This window comes from Dipodomys spectabilis, unplaced genomic scaffold, assembly GCF_019054845.1.
Source record: "Dipodomys spectabilis isolate Male_0828 unplaced genomic scaffold, ASM1905484v1 ptg000672l, whole genome shotgun sequence".
NCBI lineage: Eukaryota > Metazoa > Chordata > Mammalia > Rodentia > Heteromyidae > Dipodomys > Dipodomys spectabilis.
Window position 1 is genome coordinate 56,251 of NW_024871349.1, and position 15,514 is coordinate 71,764.

Sequence of the window (15,514 nt, forward strand, 5' to 3'; positions counted from 1 at the left end):
GCGACAGGCAAGTTGTTAAGCTGGCTCTTACAGGTCATGCAGGAAAAGTTAGTCTTTATTGGAAACAGTTCACTTGAAACACACAAATTATTAAAAGTGAAAGTACAAAAGATAACGTGTTACTGACGAAATGTCAAACTTCTCACCCAGGGTCCCCTGGGCTGCCAGGGCGGCTGCTGGTGTCCTGGATGCAGGCCGAGCTGGGGCGGGGTGTCTACTGCCCCCTGGTGGCCGCTCGGGGCGGGCTGATGGGCGCGGTCGGGTCTGCCTGGACTTGACTCTGCAGCTCCCCCCAGCCTAGCGGGAGCCCCCGCCCTCCCCCTCCCCCCCCCCCCCCCCCCACAGGCGCCCTGCCCACGGAGCCCAGCCAGGCTCACGGCCAAGACATTTCTTCCTAAGTTTCCTCATCGTTTTAAAGAAACAAAACCAGGTAACACATGGTAAGTAATCCAGGGTCCCCCAAAAACAAAAGCGAAAACGAAAACAAGGCTACAGCAGGACCGTGGAAACTACAAGTGACGTGTAACCTGGAAAAGAGCTTCCTCCTCACCCCATGGACGAGCACGGGTCGCCACCCAGCTGGCCTCTCCGCCGCGGGTGCCTGGCGGGGTGGGGTGGACGGCCGGAGCCAGGTCAGCAGAGCCGCAGCTGGTTCTCCAGCCCGAACACCTTGGACTTGAGGTTCCGCAGCTCGCCCTGGAGCCGGTGCGCCCTGCGGCTGCTGCCGCGCATGTCGCGCAGCATGGCCAGGTCCTTGCTGGCCTGGGTGCTGAGCGTGGCCTGGAGATGGGCAGGAAGAGGAGGACGTCAGCGGCGGGTCGGGATGTCGGGCGCAGCGAGGCTGTTCAGGCCTCGGTGACTCGGGATGCAGCGAAGGCAGGCGGACCGCAGCGGCACCCCGTCAGACCCGCAGACACAGCCGCCTCGCTCCTGCTCCTGCTCCTGAGGCTTTGTGGGGACCCTAAGCGTCCATGAGGGGTCCTGAGGGAACGTGGAGCCGGAAGCTGGGAGCCCTGCTCTGCCCACTGACCCCCTCGGCCTCGTGGTGAGACAGACACAGGGCTGGAGGAACAACTCCCAAGTTTGCTTACAAGCATTCTCTGTGTGTGTGTGTGTGTGCGCGTGCGCACATGCACCAGTCCTAGGACTTGAACTCAGAGCCTGAGTGCTGGCCCCTCAGGGCTGGCGTTCTACCATTTTGAGCCACAGCTCCACTTCCCACATCTTGGTGGTTGGTTGGAGATGAGAATCTCATGGGCTTCCCCTGCCCGGGCTGGCTTTCAACTCCATCCTCAGATCTCGGCCTCCTGAGTAGCTGGGATTACAGGCATGAGTCACAGGTGCCCGGCTTAGATGCAAATATTCATCATTCCCTGTTTCTACCCGTCCTCAAGGGGGCGCTTGAGCTGATTTTTCAGGGGGGGCTTCTTGGGGGCCCTGGGGCCAGGGCGGGTGCAGGCTCTTCTGGGGGAGCCCCCGAATCTCCACCCCTTTCTCCCTGCAGTCCCAGGGCCCAGCTCTTACCTTGTAGAGCATCTGCTCCAGGTCTTTGAGCTTCTGCCGGAGAACCCTAATGTCAGTCTTGAAGCCCTCCACCTCCAGGATGCGGCGGTGCTCCAGGGCCTCGTAGCGCTTGGTCATCATCTGCAGGCGCTTCCCCATTTTGTGAGAGCGGTCCTGCGTGGGGACGTGGAGGGGTGAGGTGGGGGGAGGGGGAGGGAAGCAGGGGATGGGACCCCACCATCCCTCGAGGGAGGCGGGGCCTCCCCTACCTTGAAAATCTCTCTCCTCACGCCCTCCTCCTCCCGAATGCGGGCAAGCTCCTCCTCCAGGGAAACGCACTGCTCCTGGTACATGGCGGACAGCCGCTGCTCCTGCCGCAGCCGCTCCTTCAGGGACTGCGGGCGAAGGGACAGAAGGCGGCGGGTGAGCATCGCTTCGGCAGCGCGGGGGGGAGGAGGCTGAGGCGAAGCATGGCAGGGAATTCTGGAGAAGGCAGGAAACCTATTCTAGACTCTTCTCTTCGCCCTTATTCCAAGGGATGCTGCTAGAAACTTTTTGTTTGTTGGGCTTGAACTCTGGGCCTGGGCACTGTGGCTCAGCTCTTCAGCTCAAGGCTGGTGCTCTACCCCTTGAGCCACAGCGCCACTTCTGGCTTTCTGGCAGTGCATTGGAGATGAGTCTCACACTTTCCTCCCTGGGCTGGCTTGGAACCAGACCCTCCACGTCTCTGATCTCCTGTGTAGCTGGGACGGCAGGGGTGAGCCGCTGGCACCGGCCTGGCCCACGGGTTGAAGGAGTGAACCCTGTACAGCATTTCCAACCCCCAGAAGCCTCCGCGGCGGTGATGCCCTGCATGCTGCCCGCACATGGCTCGCAGGCTCAGGAATGCTCGGAGCTCTCGCGACGCTTCCGTTACCTTCATGTACTCCTGCTGGGTAGGGTGGCTGTCGTGGAGGGTGGGCGGGCCCTTCTCGCTGCGGTCCTCCCTCTTCCTGCCCTTCCCCCGGTACAGCCGCAGCTCCAACACCAACTGGTCCTTCTCCAGCATCCACGACTGCTCCTTGCTCTGGCTGTCAAACCTGAGCTGTAAGAAGTCTCTGGTGCTCTCGTAGAGCAGCTCCTGCGTGTGGTGGAGGCTGGGGGGGGGGGGGGGGGGGGACACAGAGGTGACCGTGTGACTGGTGCTGTCTAAGCGTGCCGTATCTACCCAAGCCCCTGGGTTCATTGCTTTTCACAGCGCCGATGGAGGCCTTGCAATTGGGAAGATGACAGAAATATGCACACATGGCCTGTATTTAAGTGTGTCCCAGAAGAGACATGGGGAGGAATGGAGCAATGGTGTCTTAAAGAACCGCCGGGTGTTGGTGCTCACACCTGTCATCCCAGCTGCTCAGGGAGGCTGAGATCTGAGGATTGCGGTTCAAAGCCAGCCCAGGGGGGAAAGCCCATCAGACTCTCATCCGCAATTAAGTAGAAAAAGCCAGAAATTGGAGCTGTGACGCAAGTGGGTTAGTGCTAGCCTTGAGCACCAAAGCTCAGGGACAGTGCCCAGGCATCGAGTTCAAGACCCAGGCCCGGCACACGCACAGGAGAGTCAGTCCCTTTGTCTCTGGCTGTCCTGCCTTCCAGGTGTGTGCTCTGAGGCATGGCAGGTCGCTGTCTCCCTTTCTCTGGCGGGGCTGAGCTGGAAACCAGGGCCTGGTACAGCTAACCAGGCGAGCTCCCCGCCTCCGGCCACACCCAGCCCCTCGCTCCTTTTTGCACAGCTGGGACTAGAGCCGTGTCTCACGGTGCCTGCCTGGCTTGCTGAGACGGGTCTTGCTAGCCTTCTGCACGGCCTGATGGACCACAATCCTCCCTTCAGGTCGCACGCCTGCCATCCTCCCGCCTCAGCCTCCTGAGCAGCGTGGGCTACAGGAGTGTACTGCCACACCTGCTCATATCTTGTCCTTTGTTGAGATGGATTTTTTTCCTAGGAGGCTACCTCAATGCCTGAGTCTATTTTAACTCCTCCATCTTCTAGATGCTCCGTCCCCTGCAATGTACACTCTGTCTTACGTTCAAAACCTGCCAAGCACTGGGAAGGTGGCTCAGTGGTAGAGCGCTTGCCTCGCATGCATGAGGCCCTGGGTTTGATTCCTCAGAACCACATAAGCAGAAAAAAACCTGGAAGTGGTGCTGTGGCTCAAGTGGTAGAGCGCTAGCCCTGAGCTCAAGAGCTGAGGGACAGCGCCCAGGCCCAGAGTTCAGCCCCCACAACCGACAAAAACAGTGACCCCCTTCTCCCCGGCCCCCTCTCTCCCCCGCCCCACCACCTACGCAGATCTCAACAATTCCTTATAACTGGTTTTGAGGTTCAAGAACAGATCAGCCTGTAGGGGGGCGGTTCTACTTTCCCTGAGCTTTTTTTGCTCAAGGCTAGTGCTAAACCACTTGAGCCACAGCTCCACACTTCATTGTTTTGTTTTGTTTTTTTTGGGTCCGGTCGTGGGGCCTGAACTCTGGGCCTGGGTGCTGTCCCTCAGCTCTTCAGCTCAAGGCTAGCGCTCTACCACCTGAGCCAGAGCGTCACTTCCGGCTTTTTCTTTTTTGCTTATGTGGTGCTGAGGAATCGAACCCAGGGCCTGGAGCATGCAAGGCAAGCGCTCTACCACTGAGCCACCTTCCCAGCCCTGTTTAGTCTGTTTTTTGCTGGTATCTTTAGGACAGATTATCTCTGGCAGTTAGCAAGGCATCGCTTTGCCATCATGACCTAGAAAAGTAACCTATCGAATGATTTCAGTGCCTGTAAGAGGCGACCTACCAAGAGGAGACCACCCAACAATACTGTGGGACCCACATGGTTCTCCCAGGGGTAACAGGACATTCCGCTAGGGGGCAGCAGCGCGGGGGCGGGCACAGAGCTTGGGAGGAGGTGTTATTCAGGCCTGCGCTGTCTGCGTACACAGAAGTGGGCGGATGGTTACGCAGAGATGCTCCTGCTCCACTGGGCACTTCTGCCCTGTCCTACACCATGTTCTCACTTACAAACGCGGAATGTACCGACTGAATGCACGAACGGGTTGAAAGCGACACCCGGGGACAGTCACTGTGGGCCTGGATGTCATGCCGTCCGCTGGCCGTCAGAGGATGGGGCACACGGAAGACACCCATTAGGTGCTCAGATGCAGAGATCATGCACCACGGGGGTCAGATGCAGAGATCATGCACCACAGGGGTCAGACGCAGAGATCATGCACCACGGGGATCAGATGCAGAGATCATGCACCACGGGGGTCAGATGCAGAGATCATGCACCACGGAGGTCAGATGCAGAGATCATGCACCACGGGGGTCAGACGCAGAGATCATGCACCACGGGGGTGGTGATGGATGGGCTGGGAAACCATGGCTGGACTTCCACTCTGCGGGTCAGCTAGGCCTCGCGGGACAAGGCCCCGGGCTCTCTCCTCAGGCAGCTTAGGCTGGGTGCTATGCTGCAGGGAGCATTGTGTGTGGCTCTTGTGCTCAGGCAGGGGACAGGACAGAGGCCCCACGGGGACAGCCGGGGACAGACGCATTTTGTCAGGTGGGGGCGGGACTTCAGAGGGGCCGCGTCATGGTGGGACGTGGAGGAAGTGGACCAGCCTGCGCCGCCCACCCCAGCTGCTGCTCTGAGCCTGGCTGAAGCACACAGTGAATACGGGCCGAGAGAGAATGCAGAGTCAGATAATGGGGTCCCTAATAATTGATGCCGAGATGTCAGCGCTTTGGCCCGGGGGAGTGGTGGCCGTCTGACATCCATGGAGGAGAACTCGCAACACTGGGAAGGCTACACAACCCCAGAGAAGCGGGAGGAACAGCCTAAACAAACAGCTTGCATGAACACTGGAAGAACAGGACGCAGACGCAGGGAGATCATGGTTCAAGGCCAGCCTGGGCAGAGAAGCTGGTGAAATGACCTCAACCACTGGCTGGCATGGCGGCACATTCTCGTCACTGTGGTGACATGGGAGAAACACAAACAGGCAGGCCCCAGGCCCCAGCGATAAAGCTCAGCAAGACCCTCCCTCAAACACCACCCACACAGCTGGGTGTTAATGGCTCAGCCCTAGAACCCTAGCTACTCAGGAGGCTGAGATACGGAGGACTGGGCAGAAAAGCTCACTCGACTCCTTTTACAAAATCACCAGCAAGGAACTGCAGGCACGGCTCAAGTGGTAGAGCACCAGCCTGGGGGGAAAGGCTGAGAGCCTGAGACACTCACCTTCTCGTGAGCTCCTTGATCCTGAGCTGGTTTCTTTGCTGCTGAACCTGGATCTCCTCCATGTGAATCCTCCTGTCCTCCATGAGTCCGTGCACCTGCTCCTGGGAAAGCTTGGTCTGCTCCTCCAGCTGGGCCTGCAGTGCTTCTACCTACACAGGCCGACAGGGGGCGCTGATCACTCTTTGTCCATGTCAGCTCTAGGCCAGAAGGAAAACCCAGCCACAGGCGGCCCAAAAGTACAGCAGGAGAGCTGTTAGAGCTCTAACGCTTCTGCGGTCTTAGGAATGGGGCTGACTCGGCACATTCAGCTCCAAATCTGTGTCACGCAGACAAGATGACAGACTCTCCTCTCCCTCACCTTGCACTCTGGCCTGGCCTGGCCTGGCCTCCTTTTGCCCCTTAGGACTGATGCCCTTTGAAGATGCCCTAACTGCACAGAAACGGAATGGCCTTCTTAGATACGGGTTTTAAAAAGCAGAGCAAGCAGCCTGGGAAGGTGGCTCAGTGGTAGAATGCTTGCCTAGCATGCATGAAGCCCTGGGTTCAATTCGTCAGTACCACACACACAGAAAAAGCTGGAAATGGTGCTGTGGCTCGTGGTAGAGCGCCAGCCTTGAGCAAAAAGAAGTTCAGGGACAGTGCCTAGGCCTGAGTTCAAGCCCCAGGATTGGCACTTAAAAAAAAAAAAAAAGAGGAAAATGAATGTAAGCTGGGGGCAGGGCTCAAGGCCCTGAGTTCAAACCCCAGGCCCTGTAAATTAATGCAATAGAATTTCCTTCAGAGTCTGCTGTCATGACTCTAGGGATATTGGCCAAAGGTAGAACCTGTCATTTAAACCAGCAGACCTCCCCGCCCACAGGTGAAATCCTGGTCCCGGCACTCCACCGAGGACAGGCGGACAAGACATGATTTGCTGCTTTCCTGGACCTCGCGACTCGTGAGCTCACACACGGTGATCGCCAGCCCAGACCCACTCCCTCTGCAACTGCCTGTCTCCGAGGCCAACCACCAGGCAAACTCTCACTTTAGGATGGTTTTGTGGGGTAGGGCTTAGCGTGTGGGCTGCAGGTTGAGAGGTTCTAGAATGTTCACGTCGAGAATTCAGGGTTTTACAACATGAAGAGCTTAGAAGCCAGTGGCCTCGGTCTCCAGACTTGCGTGCCACCTGCCGGGGCTAGGGGCGGGGGACACTTGTCACGCAGGTCACCTGGAGGGCCAGCGTCTCCACGTCCTGCTGGTGGTGCTCAGCACTGGCTTCCTTTTCTCTCAGCGCGGCTCTTTTCCTGCTTGTTTTAGGATCTGCAATTCAAAACAACACGGCATCAAGAACTTTCCTCAGCTTTCTCGCCGCCATTCAAGGACCAGCGCTGGGTGTGTGTGCAGAGGAGAAAAGGAAAACATACAGCAGCAATCATACATAATGGCCCTAACTGAATCGCTGCATCTTTCAAGCGAGGGACCTCGGTAGGACTTTCCCCGGACACCACGGTGACCTTGAAGAGATGAAGCAAGTGGGATCTATAGTCTTCATAAAGAACGGAGCTGTGGAACGGACACAAAGAATGGGGGGAGGGAGGCCAAGTAGATGCAGTCACAATGTTCAATGCCAATTATGCAAAAGTTAAACTATGTAACTTGAGGGGAGCAACTACGAGAAGGAAAATGGAGGAAGAACTCACCCCCAGTAAGCACCAAACCCCCTGAAGTGATGCTGTGGCTCAAGTGGTATAGCCTTGAGCAAAAGAGCTCAGGGACAGCGCTCAGGCCCACATGCATGCATGCATGCACGCACACACGCACACACACACACACACACACTAAGGAATTAACAATAAATAAATGTATATTTGAGAACTGCTAGTAGACAGCTTGGGTGTATAGCACCCAAGATGCACCTCTGAAGTGAAACAAAGTAATTAAGTGAAATAAAATAAACCTAAGTGAAATGGAGGAGAGGGAAATGGAAGAGACAAAGGTGCTTGTGTGAGGTAACAGCTGTGTTCACTGTGATGATGCCACTCTCCTGACACACGTAGCCAATGCTGACATGCCACACCGCTCCCATGGACGGGTGGATATAATCACGTATCGATAGGGAAAGCTGCATGAAAACAACAAAGACAAAAAGCAAAGAACACCTGCGCTACATGGAACTGAATCTCACGTGGCCCTGGATGCTGGGAGCGCCGGAGGTTTTGCTGCGTGGTAGACAGAGTCTGGGTGGCCGGGGCAAGGGCGCGTGGTTACCTGCTTTGCACTCGGAAGGCCGCTCCGGCTCCTGCGCACCCACAGGCTGGAGGGTCTTCTGGGGAATGCTGATCTGAAGCAGCAAAGGAGGGCGGAGGGTCGTCAAAGTCGGAAGCATGGGCATGCTCGGCCCAGCAGGGCCTGCTGGTCACACTCACATCAGGAGCTGGGTGTGCCGCAGGCCACATGGGCGGAGCAACAGATTTTTGGATTAAAGACTAGTGCTGAGGAGACAAATGAATAGTGGACTGATGAGTCGCATCCGTCATCCTAGCTACTCAGGAGGCTGAGATCTGAGGACTGAGGTTTGAAGCCAGCTTAGGCAGAAAGTCCATGAGACTCTTATCTCCAATAAACTCAAAAAGCAGAAGTGGAGCTGAGTGTTTGCCTTGAGTAGAAAAAGCTAAGGGACAGTGCCCAGGACCTGAATTCAAGCCCCAGGATGGGCACATGCGTATGAAAATAAATGCAATAAATATGTATTTATATATGCTTAGTATGTGTTTAATACGTATTATATATGCTTACTATGCGTTTAACATATTATTGATATATATATAAGCTACAAATACATTGAATGCATAAATACATTAAAATAAATAATGTTTCTCTCAAATGGGTCTGGAAAGGACTCTTTAACAAAGTCCTTATGGAAAAGAACAGAAAGCAAGCAGGTACTGATGTAGCTGTGTTCAAAAATATAAAAACAGGGCTGGGAAGGTGGATCAGTGGTAGAGCACTTGCCTTGCATGCATGAGGCCCTGGGTTCGATTCCTCAGCACCACATAAGCAGAAAAAGACGGAAGTGGCGCTGTGGCTCAAGTGGTAGAGCGCTAGCCTTGAGCTGAAGAGCTGAGGGACAGCACCCAGGCCCAGAGTTCAGGCCCCACGACCGACAAAAACAACAACAACAACAAAAAACACAACCAAACTCCTGAGAAACTGTTTATGGATGTGAAAGGGCGTGGCGGCACGCACCTCACACGTCAGCCTGGGAGGCAGCGTCAGGAAGCCCTGGGCTTCGAGGCCAGCCTGGGTTGCATACTTTCTACACACACACACGCACCCCACACCCCCAACAGATACATACATACAGATATTTCTGAGTAGAACAAAACTATTAATCACGATCTGCCTGGGGTTTAGAGTTAGTGGACACTTTCATTTAATGGACTCCTGTGTGGGTATACACGTGTAGTCTGCATAAACGAGATTTTAAATGCGGACTCAAGACCCGAGCTGTGTTCTCGGCAGTCTGCCTCTTGTTTTTAAGCACCTGCCACCCGCCCCTCGGGGCTTTGGTTCTGTCTTCTTCTTCTTCTGTGGCGCTGGGGATGAACTCACATAAGCTAGGTGAGCTCTCCACCTGAGGCTGTGGGTTTTCTAGTTCTATGTGGTGGGATGGGGGTCCCTGCGCTATTCCAAGGGTTTAAAGGGAAACTCTCTGAAAACTGCTCATACACAGGGGCTGGGACGGCCGGCGCCTCTGGGCATTGTCTCAGGCTGACTGCCGCGCACCTGCCCTGCACGCCAGCGGTACTCGCCTTGTGGGGAGGCTCCTTGTAGAAATACGTCACTTCCTGGCTGTCCGTTCCCACGAGGGCCAGGAGGCTCTGGATCTTCTTCTTGTCTTCCAACTCCCTGCCGTTCTCACGGGAGGCAAACACACGTCATGTGCCACACACCCAGCGACCCTCGTCCTTTTACAGGATTTCTCTTCTGACTAATTTTCAAACCGCAGTAACCTCAAATGAAGACCGGACACTACTAGGGGTAAATTAGGCTGGGGCTAGTGGCTCATGCCTATCATCCTAGCTACTCTGGAGGCTAAGATCTGAGGATTGGAGTTTGAAGCCAGCCTGGGCAGGAAAGTGAGATTCTTATCTCCAATGAACCACCAAAAGCTGGAAGTGGAGCTGTGGTTCAAGTGGTAGAGTACTAGCCTTGAGCAAAAAAGCTCAGGGACAGCACCCAGGCCCCGAGTTCAAGCCCCAGGACTGGCAAAAAAAAATTAATAAATGAAAAAGAAAAAAAGGTATTTGCCACATGCTGACGCGAGGCTAAGATTCAAAGGACTGCAGGGTTCGGCTAACAAGGCGTCACAGACAAACGCGGAGAAGCAGAGTGCTGACTGGCGGATGCCCGGGGCTGGGAGAAGGGGCCGTGGGGCCTTGCCACGGCAGGCGAACCCAGGAGAAGATCCTGCCGTCAGACAGTGGCGATGGCTGCACACAGCAGGATGTGCGTAATGCCATCCAACACTCACAATGGCTGAACGGCTTTACGCTCCACCCTCCCACCCCCATGGCAGAGCGGTGCGTGCATGGCTCAGAGGGTCGCCACATCCACCGCCAACGGGCAGAGCCCTTCCTGAGGACGGCGCTTGGCTCAGGGGCTTCCGCTGCTAAGTCTGCCCAGGACAGCAGCCTCAGGCCCCACTACTGGGCAGTGTGGGGAGGGAAAAGGCTCCGCCTCCCAGAGGCACTTCCGCCTCCATCACCACTGAGCGGAGGGCATACTTCTCGAGCTTGTTCTGTGCTTTTCCTGAAAGCCTGCCGGGGAACAACTGTCCTGCAGAGTCTGTTTCCCGGGAGGGGGGTCAGAGCGCAAGAAAACGGCTGGGGACGAGCCCACCATTTCTAATGTAATTCAGCCTCTTTCCTCTGACCCGTCCCTCCTTCTGTGTTATACCTGATTCTCAGCCGGTCGTTTTCCGAGTAGAGGCGTAGAACGTGTTCCCGCTCCTGGAAGAGGCAGATCTGCATGTCGCTCAGCGCCTTCTGCAGCTCGGCAATCTCCTCCTCCCTCTGCTGCAAACCCCAGTCAAGCTTATGCTGCAAGACACCGGTAAGGGGAGTGGAAGGAGGGTTTCAAAGGAGCATGGAGGAGCCTATTGGTGTGGAAATATTCTCAAGAGCTGGGTTCGCTAGGACAGAATTCAACAGTACTAGGTTTTTATTTTTTAATTGTGTGTATGCGTGCATGCACATGCGTGTGAACGCACATAGATACTAGGACTTGAACTCAGGGCCTGGGCCTTTTCCTTTAGCTCTTTCACTCAAGGCTGGAACTCTACCACCTGAGCCACAGTTCCATTTCCAGATTTGCTGGTGGTTCCTTGGAGATCAAAGAGTCTCACAGACCTTCTTGCCTCAGCTGGCTTCGAACTGCAATCCTCAGATAGCCTCCTGAGTGCTTAGGATGACAGGCATGAGCCACCAGTGCTTGGCTACTCTCTATAATTTTTGAAAATTTTTTTTTTCCATGGCACTAGGGGTCTGAACTTGGGGCCTTGGGCTTATGAAACAGGTGCTTTCCCACATGAGCCATACCTCCAGCCCTGGATCTGAAGGATGAGCTAGGGGTGTGGCTCAGTTGTAGAGCACATGCTTAGCATGCTTGAGGTGCTATCCCCAGAGACAGATAGATGGAGACAAGGCTGTAGGTGGCTGTGAGGACCGGCATGTGAGCTCATACATCCTGTGGGTCTAGGAAGCCCAATCTGGGCTGGCAGAAGGGCTAAGGCGGGCTTCATGCGGCAGACATGAGGGGAGGAGCGGGAGAGGGGCCCCGGCCACAGTTACGTAGTGATTTGAGTATGGCTGAACATGTTACATCGACTTTCTCTAGAATGTGACGGGACTTTCTGGAAGGGTTCTCACTCTGGGGAGCTAGGCATCCACACCTCTACCTCTAGCCCTCCCCAGCCTGCCCAAGACACAGCAGTCAATGCCTGCTGATGCTCCTGGTGATGCTACGTGACCCAGAGGGCAGGGGACAGAGGAGCCACTCACAGGGAGATCTCCCCTCCCCTAAGTGACTATGCAGGTCACCAGTCAGAGATGCCCAAGAAGGGCTGGAGGCCGTGACTCCAGGGCAGAGCACCCGCCTGGCCAGTGCGAGGGGCCTGAGGTAAAACCCAACAATGCATCGGACAAGAAGCCGTGGAGGCAATGGTGTTGCCCAGTAGTTAGCTGTCAGGGGAGGATCAGAGGTAAGCGCTGGCCGCGGGGGGAAGGCGCAATGTCTCTCTGCTGCTCGGGCGGCGGGAGCCGCAGCGCCAGGCCTCGTCTCTTACCTGGCCTTGACAGGCTTCCTTGTAGAGCTCCAACTTCTTGAGCAGGTCCTTGTTTTCCACCTCACACTCGGCCATCTTCTTTTGGTAATACTCCAGGAGCTCCTGAGAAGGGCACAGGACGGCCAGGCGCTCTTTGGTTGAAGGCAAGGGGGTTGACTCCACGGAGTCCGTCATCGCCCTCCATCTGGGGGGGGTCCTGCTGCCGGAGGCAACGTCGCGATGGGCGGAGACGGTTATTCTGCGGGCGATGGGGAAGCGGGGTTGTCACAGCTCTGACGTGTTATAATTGCACAGGTAAGGGGGGAGGGGAGTAGCTTCAAGTGCTCATATGTATTCAAACTAGTGGTTTAAGACTGGATGCAATGCATGTGAGAGACTGAAAAGATCACTTGAAAAACTAGAATGTAAATGAAGGAAGATGACCTAGTAACCAGAAAACATAGTCCGGTGATACGGCAGTGGGACCCACCCAGCTGTGGCGGTGTGCGGTGAGGAGCATGAGGCCAGCCGGTGTCATGTTCAAACGCTGGCTGCTCCCTGTGGCTGGTCCCAACGCGCAATGAGCCCTGGCATTCCCCTCAGCTCTTCAGCTCAAGGCTGCGCTCTACCACTAGAGCCACAGCGCCACTGCCCGCTTTTTCGGCTTATGTGGTGCTGAGGAATCGAACCCAGGGCCTCATGTATGTGAGGCAAGCGCTCTACCACTGAGCCACTCTCCCAGTCCCTTGTTTTTGTGTTTGATCTAAATTCTGAATAAGACTAGAGAAATGAGATCTACTATAGTCAAGTCAAGACTGAATAGGGGCCTTTCTAGCTCCCATTTTCTAGCCTTGGACTAAGGTTGAAGAAGTCTTAAACAACTTAAAAACAAGCACATGTCTTACTTTTTGCAGATCGGGGTAGGTGTTGGGGTAAAGTTCATGTTGTCTTATTCACACCTAACAAATACATGAAAATACACAATGAGGAATAAGGAAGAGAAAACACTATAGTACACATATATTTCGTGTGTGTGTGTGTGTGTGTGTGTGTGTGTGTGTGTGTATTGGTCCTGGGGCTTGAACTCAGGGCCTGGGCTTTTTTGCTTAACGCTAGCACTCTACCACTTGAGCCACAGCTGCACTTCTGGCTTTTTTTCTTGTCGGTCATGGGGCTTGAACTCAGTCTGGGCGCTGTTCAGCTCAAGGCTAACACTCTACCGCTTGAGCCACAGTGCCAGTTCCAGTTTTCTAGTGGCTTATTGGAGATAAGAGCCTCACAGACTTTCCTGCCCAGCGTGGCTTGAACCGTGATCCTCAGATCTCAGCCTCTTGAGTAGCTAGGATTACAGGCGTGAGCTACTGGCACCCGGTTCATTTCTGGCTTTTTTGGTGATTAATTGGAGATCAGAGTCTCACAGACTTTCCAGACTAGCTTTAAACCTCATTCCACAGATCTCAGCCTCAGCCTCCTGAGTAGCTAGGATTACAAGTAGCAACTATTGGTGCTCAGCTCCAATAATCATATCTGTCCCCTGAATGGAGCAAAAATACTCTGGAAGAAAATGTGATATACCTAAATGTATTATTCTTTAAAGCAGCTTCAGCTTCTATTTTATGAACTTGGAGTGTTTTTTTTTTTCTTCTTCTTTTTCTGAGATGGTCACACTATGTAATGAACACTCCTTCATCCTTACCTCCTTCCAACTCGGGTCGATTTGCTCCTGGACAAAAAGCAACCTACAAAAACAAACAAACAAAAAAGGCTATTGAGTCGATACGGTAGGATTATAAATGATGTCTCTGCTTTCTAAATAGCTTCCTGGGAGCCAGGAAGAGTGATGCACGTCTGTAATCCTGACATGAGGTACAGGCAGGAGGATCCCAAGCTGGAGATAAGCCTGGGTTCAAACACCCACAGAACCCTTTTTGGTGACACACTTCATATATACCATAAAATCTACTCTTTCAAAGTGTATAATTCAATGACTCTTTTTTTTTTCTCAGTCATGGGGCTTGAACTCTGGGCCTGGGCGCTGTCTCTCAGCTCTTCAGCTCAAGGCTAGCGCTCTACCACTTGAGCCACAGCGCCACTTCCAGCTTTTTGTTTACATGGTGTTGAGGAATCGAACCCAGGGCCTCATGCATGCGAGGCAAGTACTCTACCACTGAGCCACACTCCCAGTCAATTCAATGGCTCTTAGGTTTTAATTCTGGTGGTCCTGGAGTTTGAACTCGGTGAGTCCCTGGTGCAGGGCAGGCTGGTACTCTAGCACTGAAAGGGTTTGTATCTAGTCATAGGTGTGTGCCATGTCATCACAGTGAATTTTAGAACATTCTGTCACGTGGAGACTCCTACACCCTCTAGCTATGTCTCCTTCCTGTGCCTCAACCCTCACCCCCAGCTCTAAGCCATCACTCATCTCCTGCCCATCTCCCAAAGGATCAATGCCCTTGCTTCTGACAAAAACTGACAGGTTTGTTTGGTCTGGAGCTGGTGGCTCACGCCTGTCATCCTAAACTACTCAAGAGGCTGAGATCATAGCCGTTTGAAGCCAGCCCAGGCAGGGGAAAGTCCATGACTCAATATCGCTAATGAGCCAGCGCAAAGTTGGAAGTGGAGCTGTGGTTCGGGAGGTGAAGTGCCAACCTTGAGCAAAAAGGCTCAGGGATAGGGCCAAGGCCCTGAGTTCAAACCCCAGGACTGATACACACACACACACACACACACACACCCAGAAGGGCCTAAACCTTTTTTCTCTCTTTGCTTGTGCTGGGGACACACCCTGGGTCACACCTCCTCCCGGCCTTTTGCTCTCCACCCCACACAACTCTGCTTAGTATTTTCATTATTCCTTAGGCTGCAATGAGGAAACTGAGGCCCATAGTGTGGGGCGAGGGGATGCCGGGGCCCAGCTCCAGGTGTCGGATCCTGCGCTCCCTTTTCATTTCACCCCCCCCCCCCCCCGCCCCGTACCCCCCAATCCCGACACCTCTCCCCTGGCAGATTCCGGCCTCCCACCTGCCTGAGGACCCCGGATTCGGGGTTACGTTTCCCGCCTCCGTGCCCTTCACTCGGTGACTTCCCACCCACCCGCCGGGTTCCTCCTCCCGAACCCCGTCCCCGACACCCCCAAACCCTCCACTCACTCCGCGACGCAGACCCCAACCGAAAAAAGCAAAACTCAAAATCAGGAAGCTTCGCGGCGCCACAAACCCGCCCAATCGCTCGCGAGCTTACGCGGCCGTTTGGACCCTGCGCCAATAGGAAAGCCGTTCGCGCGGAAGCACCGCCTACTCCGCCAGGCGTCTGGCCGCGCCGAGGCTGCCGGGAACTGTAGTTTTCTTCTGCACGCGGCCTAGGAAAGGGAAAAGATACCCAGCTCTTCTGTCAGCACCTCAGGTTTAAGCTCAGCCCCTCTGCTGTTAGGCGATCGCTGCGGAACTCGATGCACAACCATG

At 54.8% G+C, this 15,514-nt stretch overlaps 1 protein-coding gene across 2 annotated transcripts; it reads right to left on the bottom strand.

The window, feature by feature from the left end:
• Positions 1 to 350: 350 nt before the first annotated feature.
• Positions 351 to 15,275, bottom strand: Ccdc77 (coiled-coil domain containing 77). Of its 2 annotated transcripts, XM_042672171.1 has the most exons (13): positions 15,203 to 15,275; positions 13,750 to 13,792; positions 12,959 to 13,012; positions 12,075 to 12,312; positions 10,688 to 10,830; positions 9,541 to 9,637; positions 7,997 to 8,069; positions 6,957 to 7,048; positions 5,750 to 5,898; positions 2,420 to 2,639; positions 1,773 to 1,898; positions 1,525 to 1,677; positions 351 to 780 (listed from the first exon to the last, which is right to left on the bottom strand). In XM_042672171.1, the coding sequence occupies exons 3-13, from the start codon at positions 12,994 to 12,996 to the stop codon at positions 634 to 636; spliced, it is 1,476 nt and encodes a 491-aa protein (XP_042528105.1). In that variant the 5' UTR covers positions 12,997 to 13,012; positions 13,750 to 13,792; positions 15,203 to 15,275; the 3' UTR covers positions 351 to 633. The 2 variants fall into 2 exon arrangements, with proteins under 2 accessions (XP_042528105.1, XP_042528106.1); XM_042672172.1 differs by lacking the exons at positions 7,997 to 8,069; positions 9,541 to 9,637; positions 10,688 to 10,830; ... (2 more) ...; positions 13,750 to 13,792; positions 15,203 to 15,275 and adding an exon at positions 7,181 to 7,289.
• Positions 15,276 to 15,514: the final 239 nt, after the last annotated feature.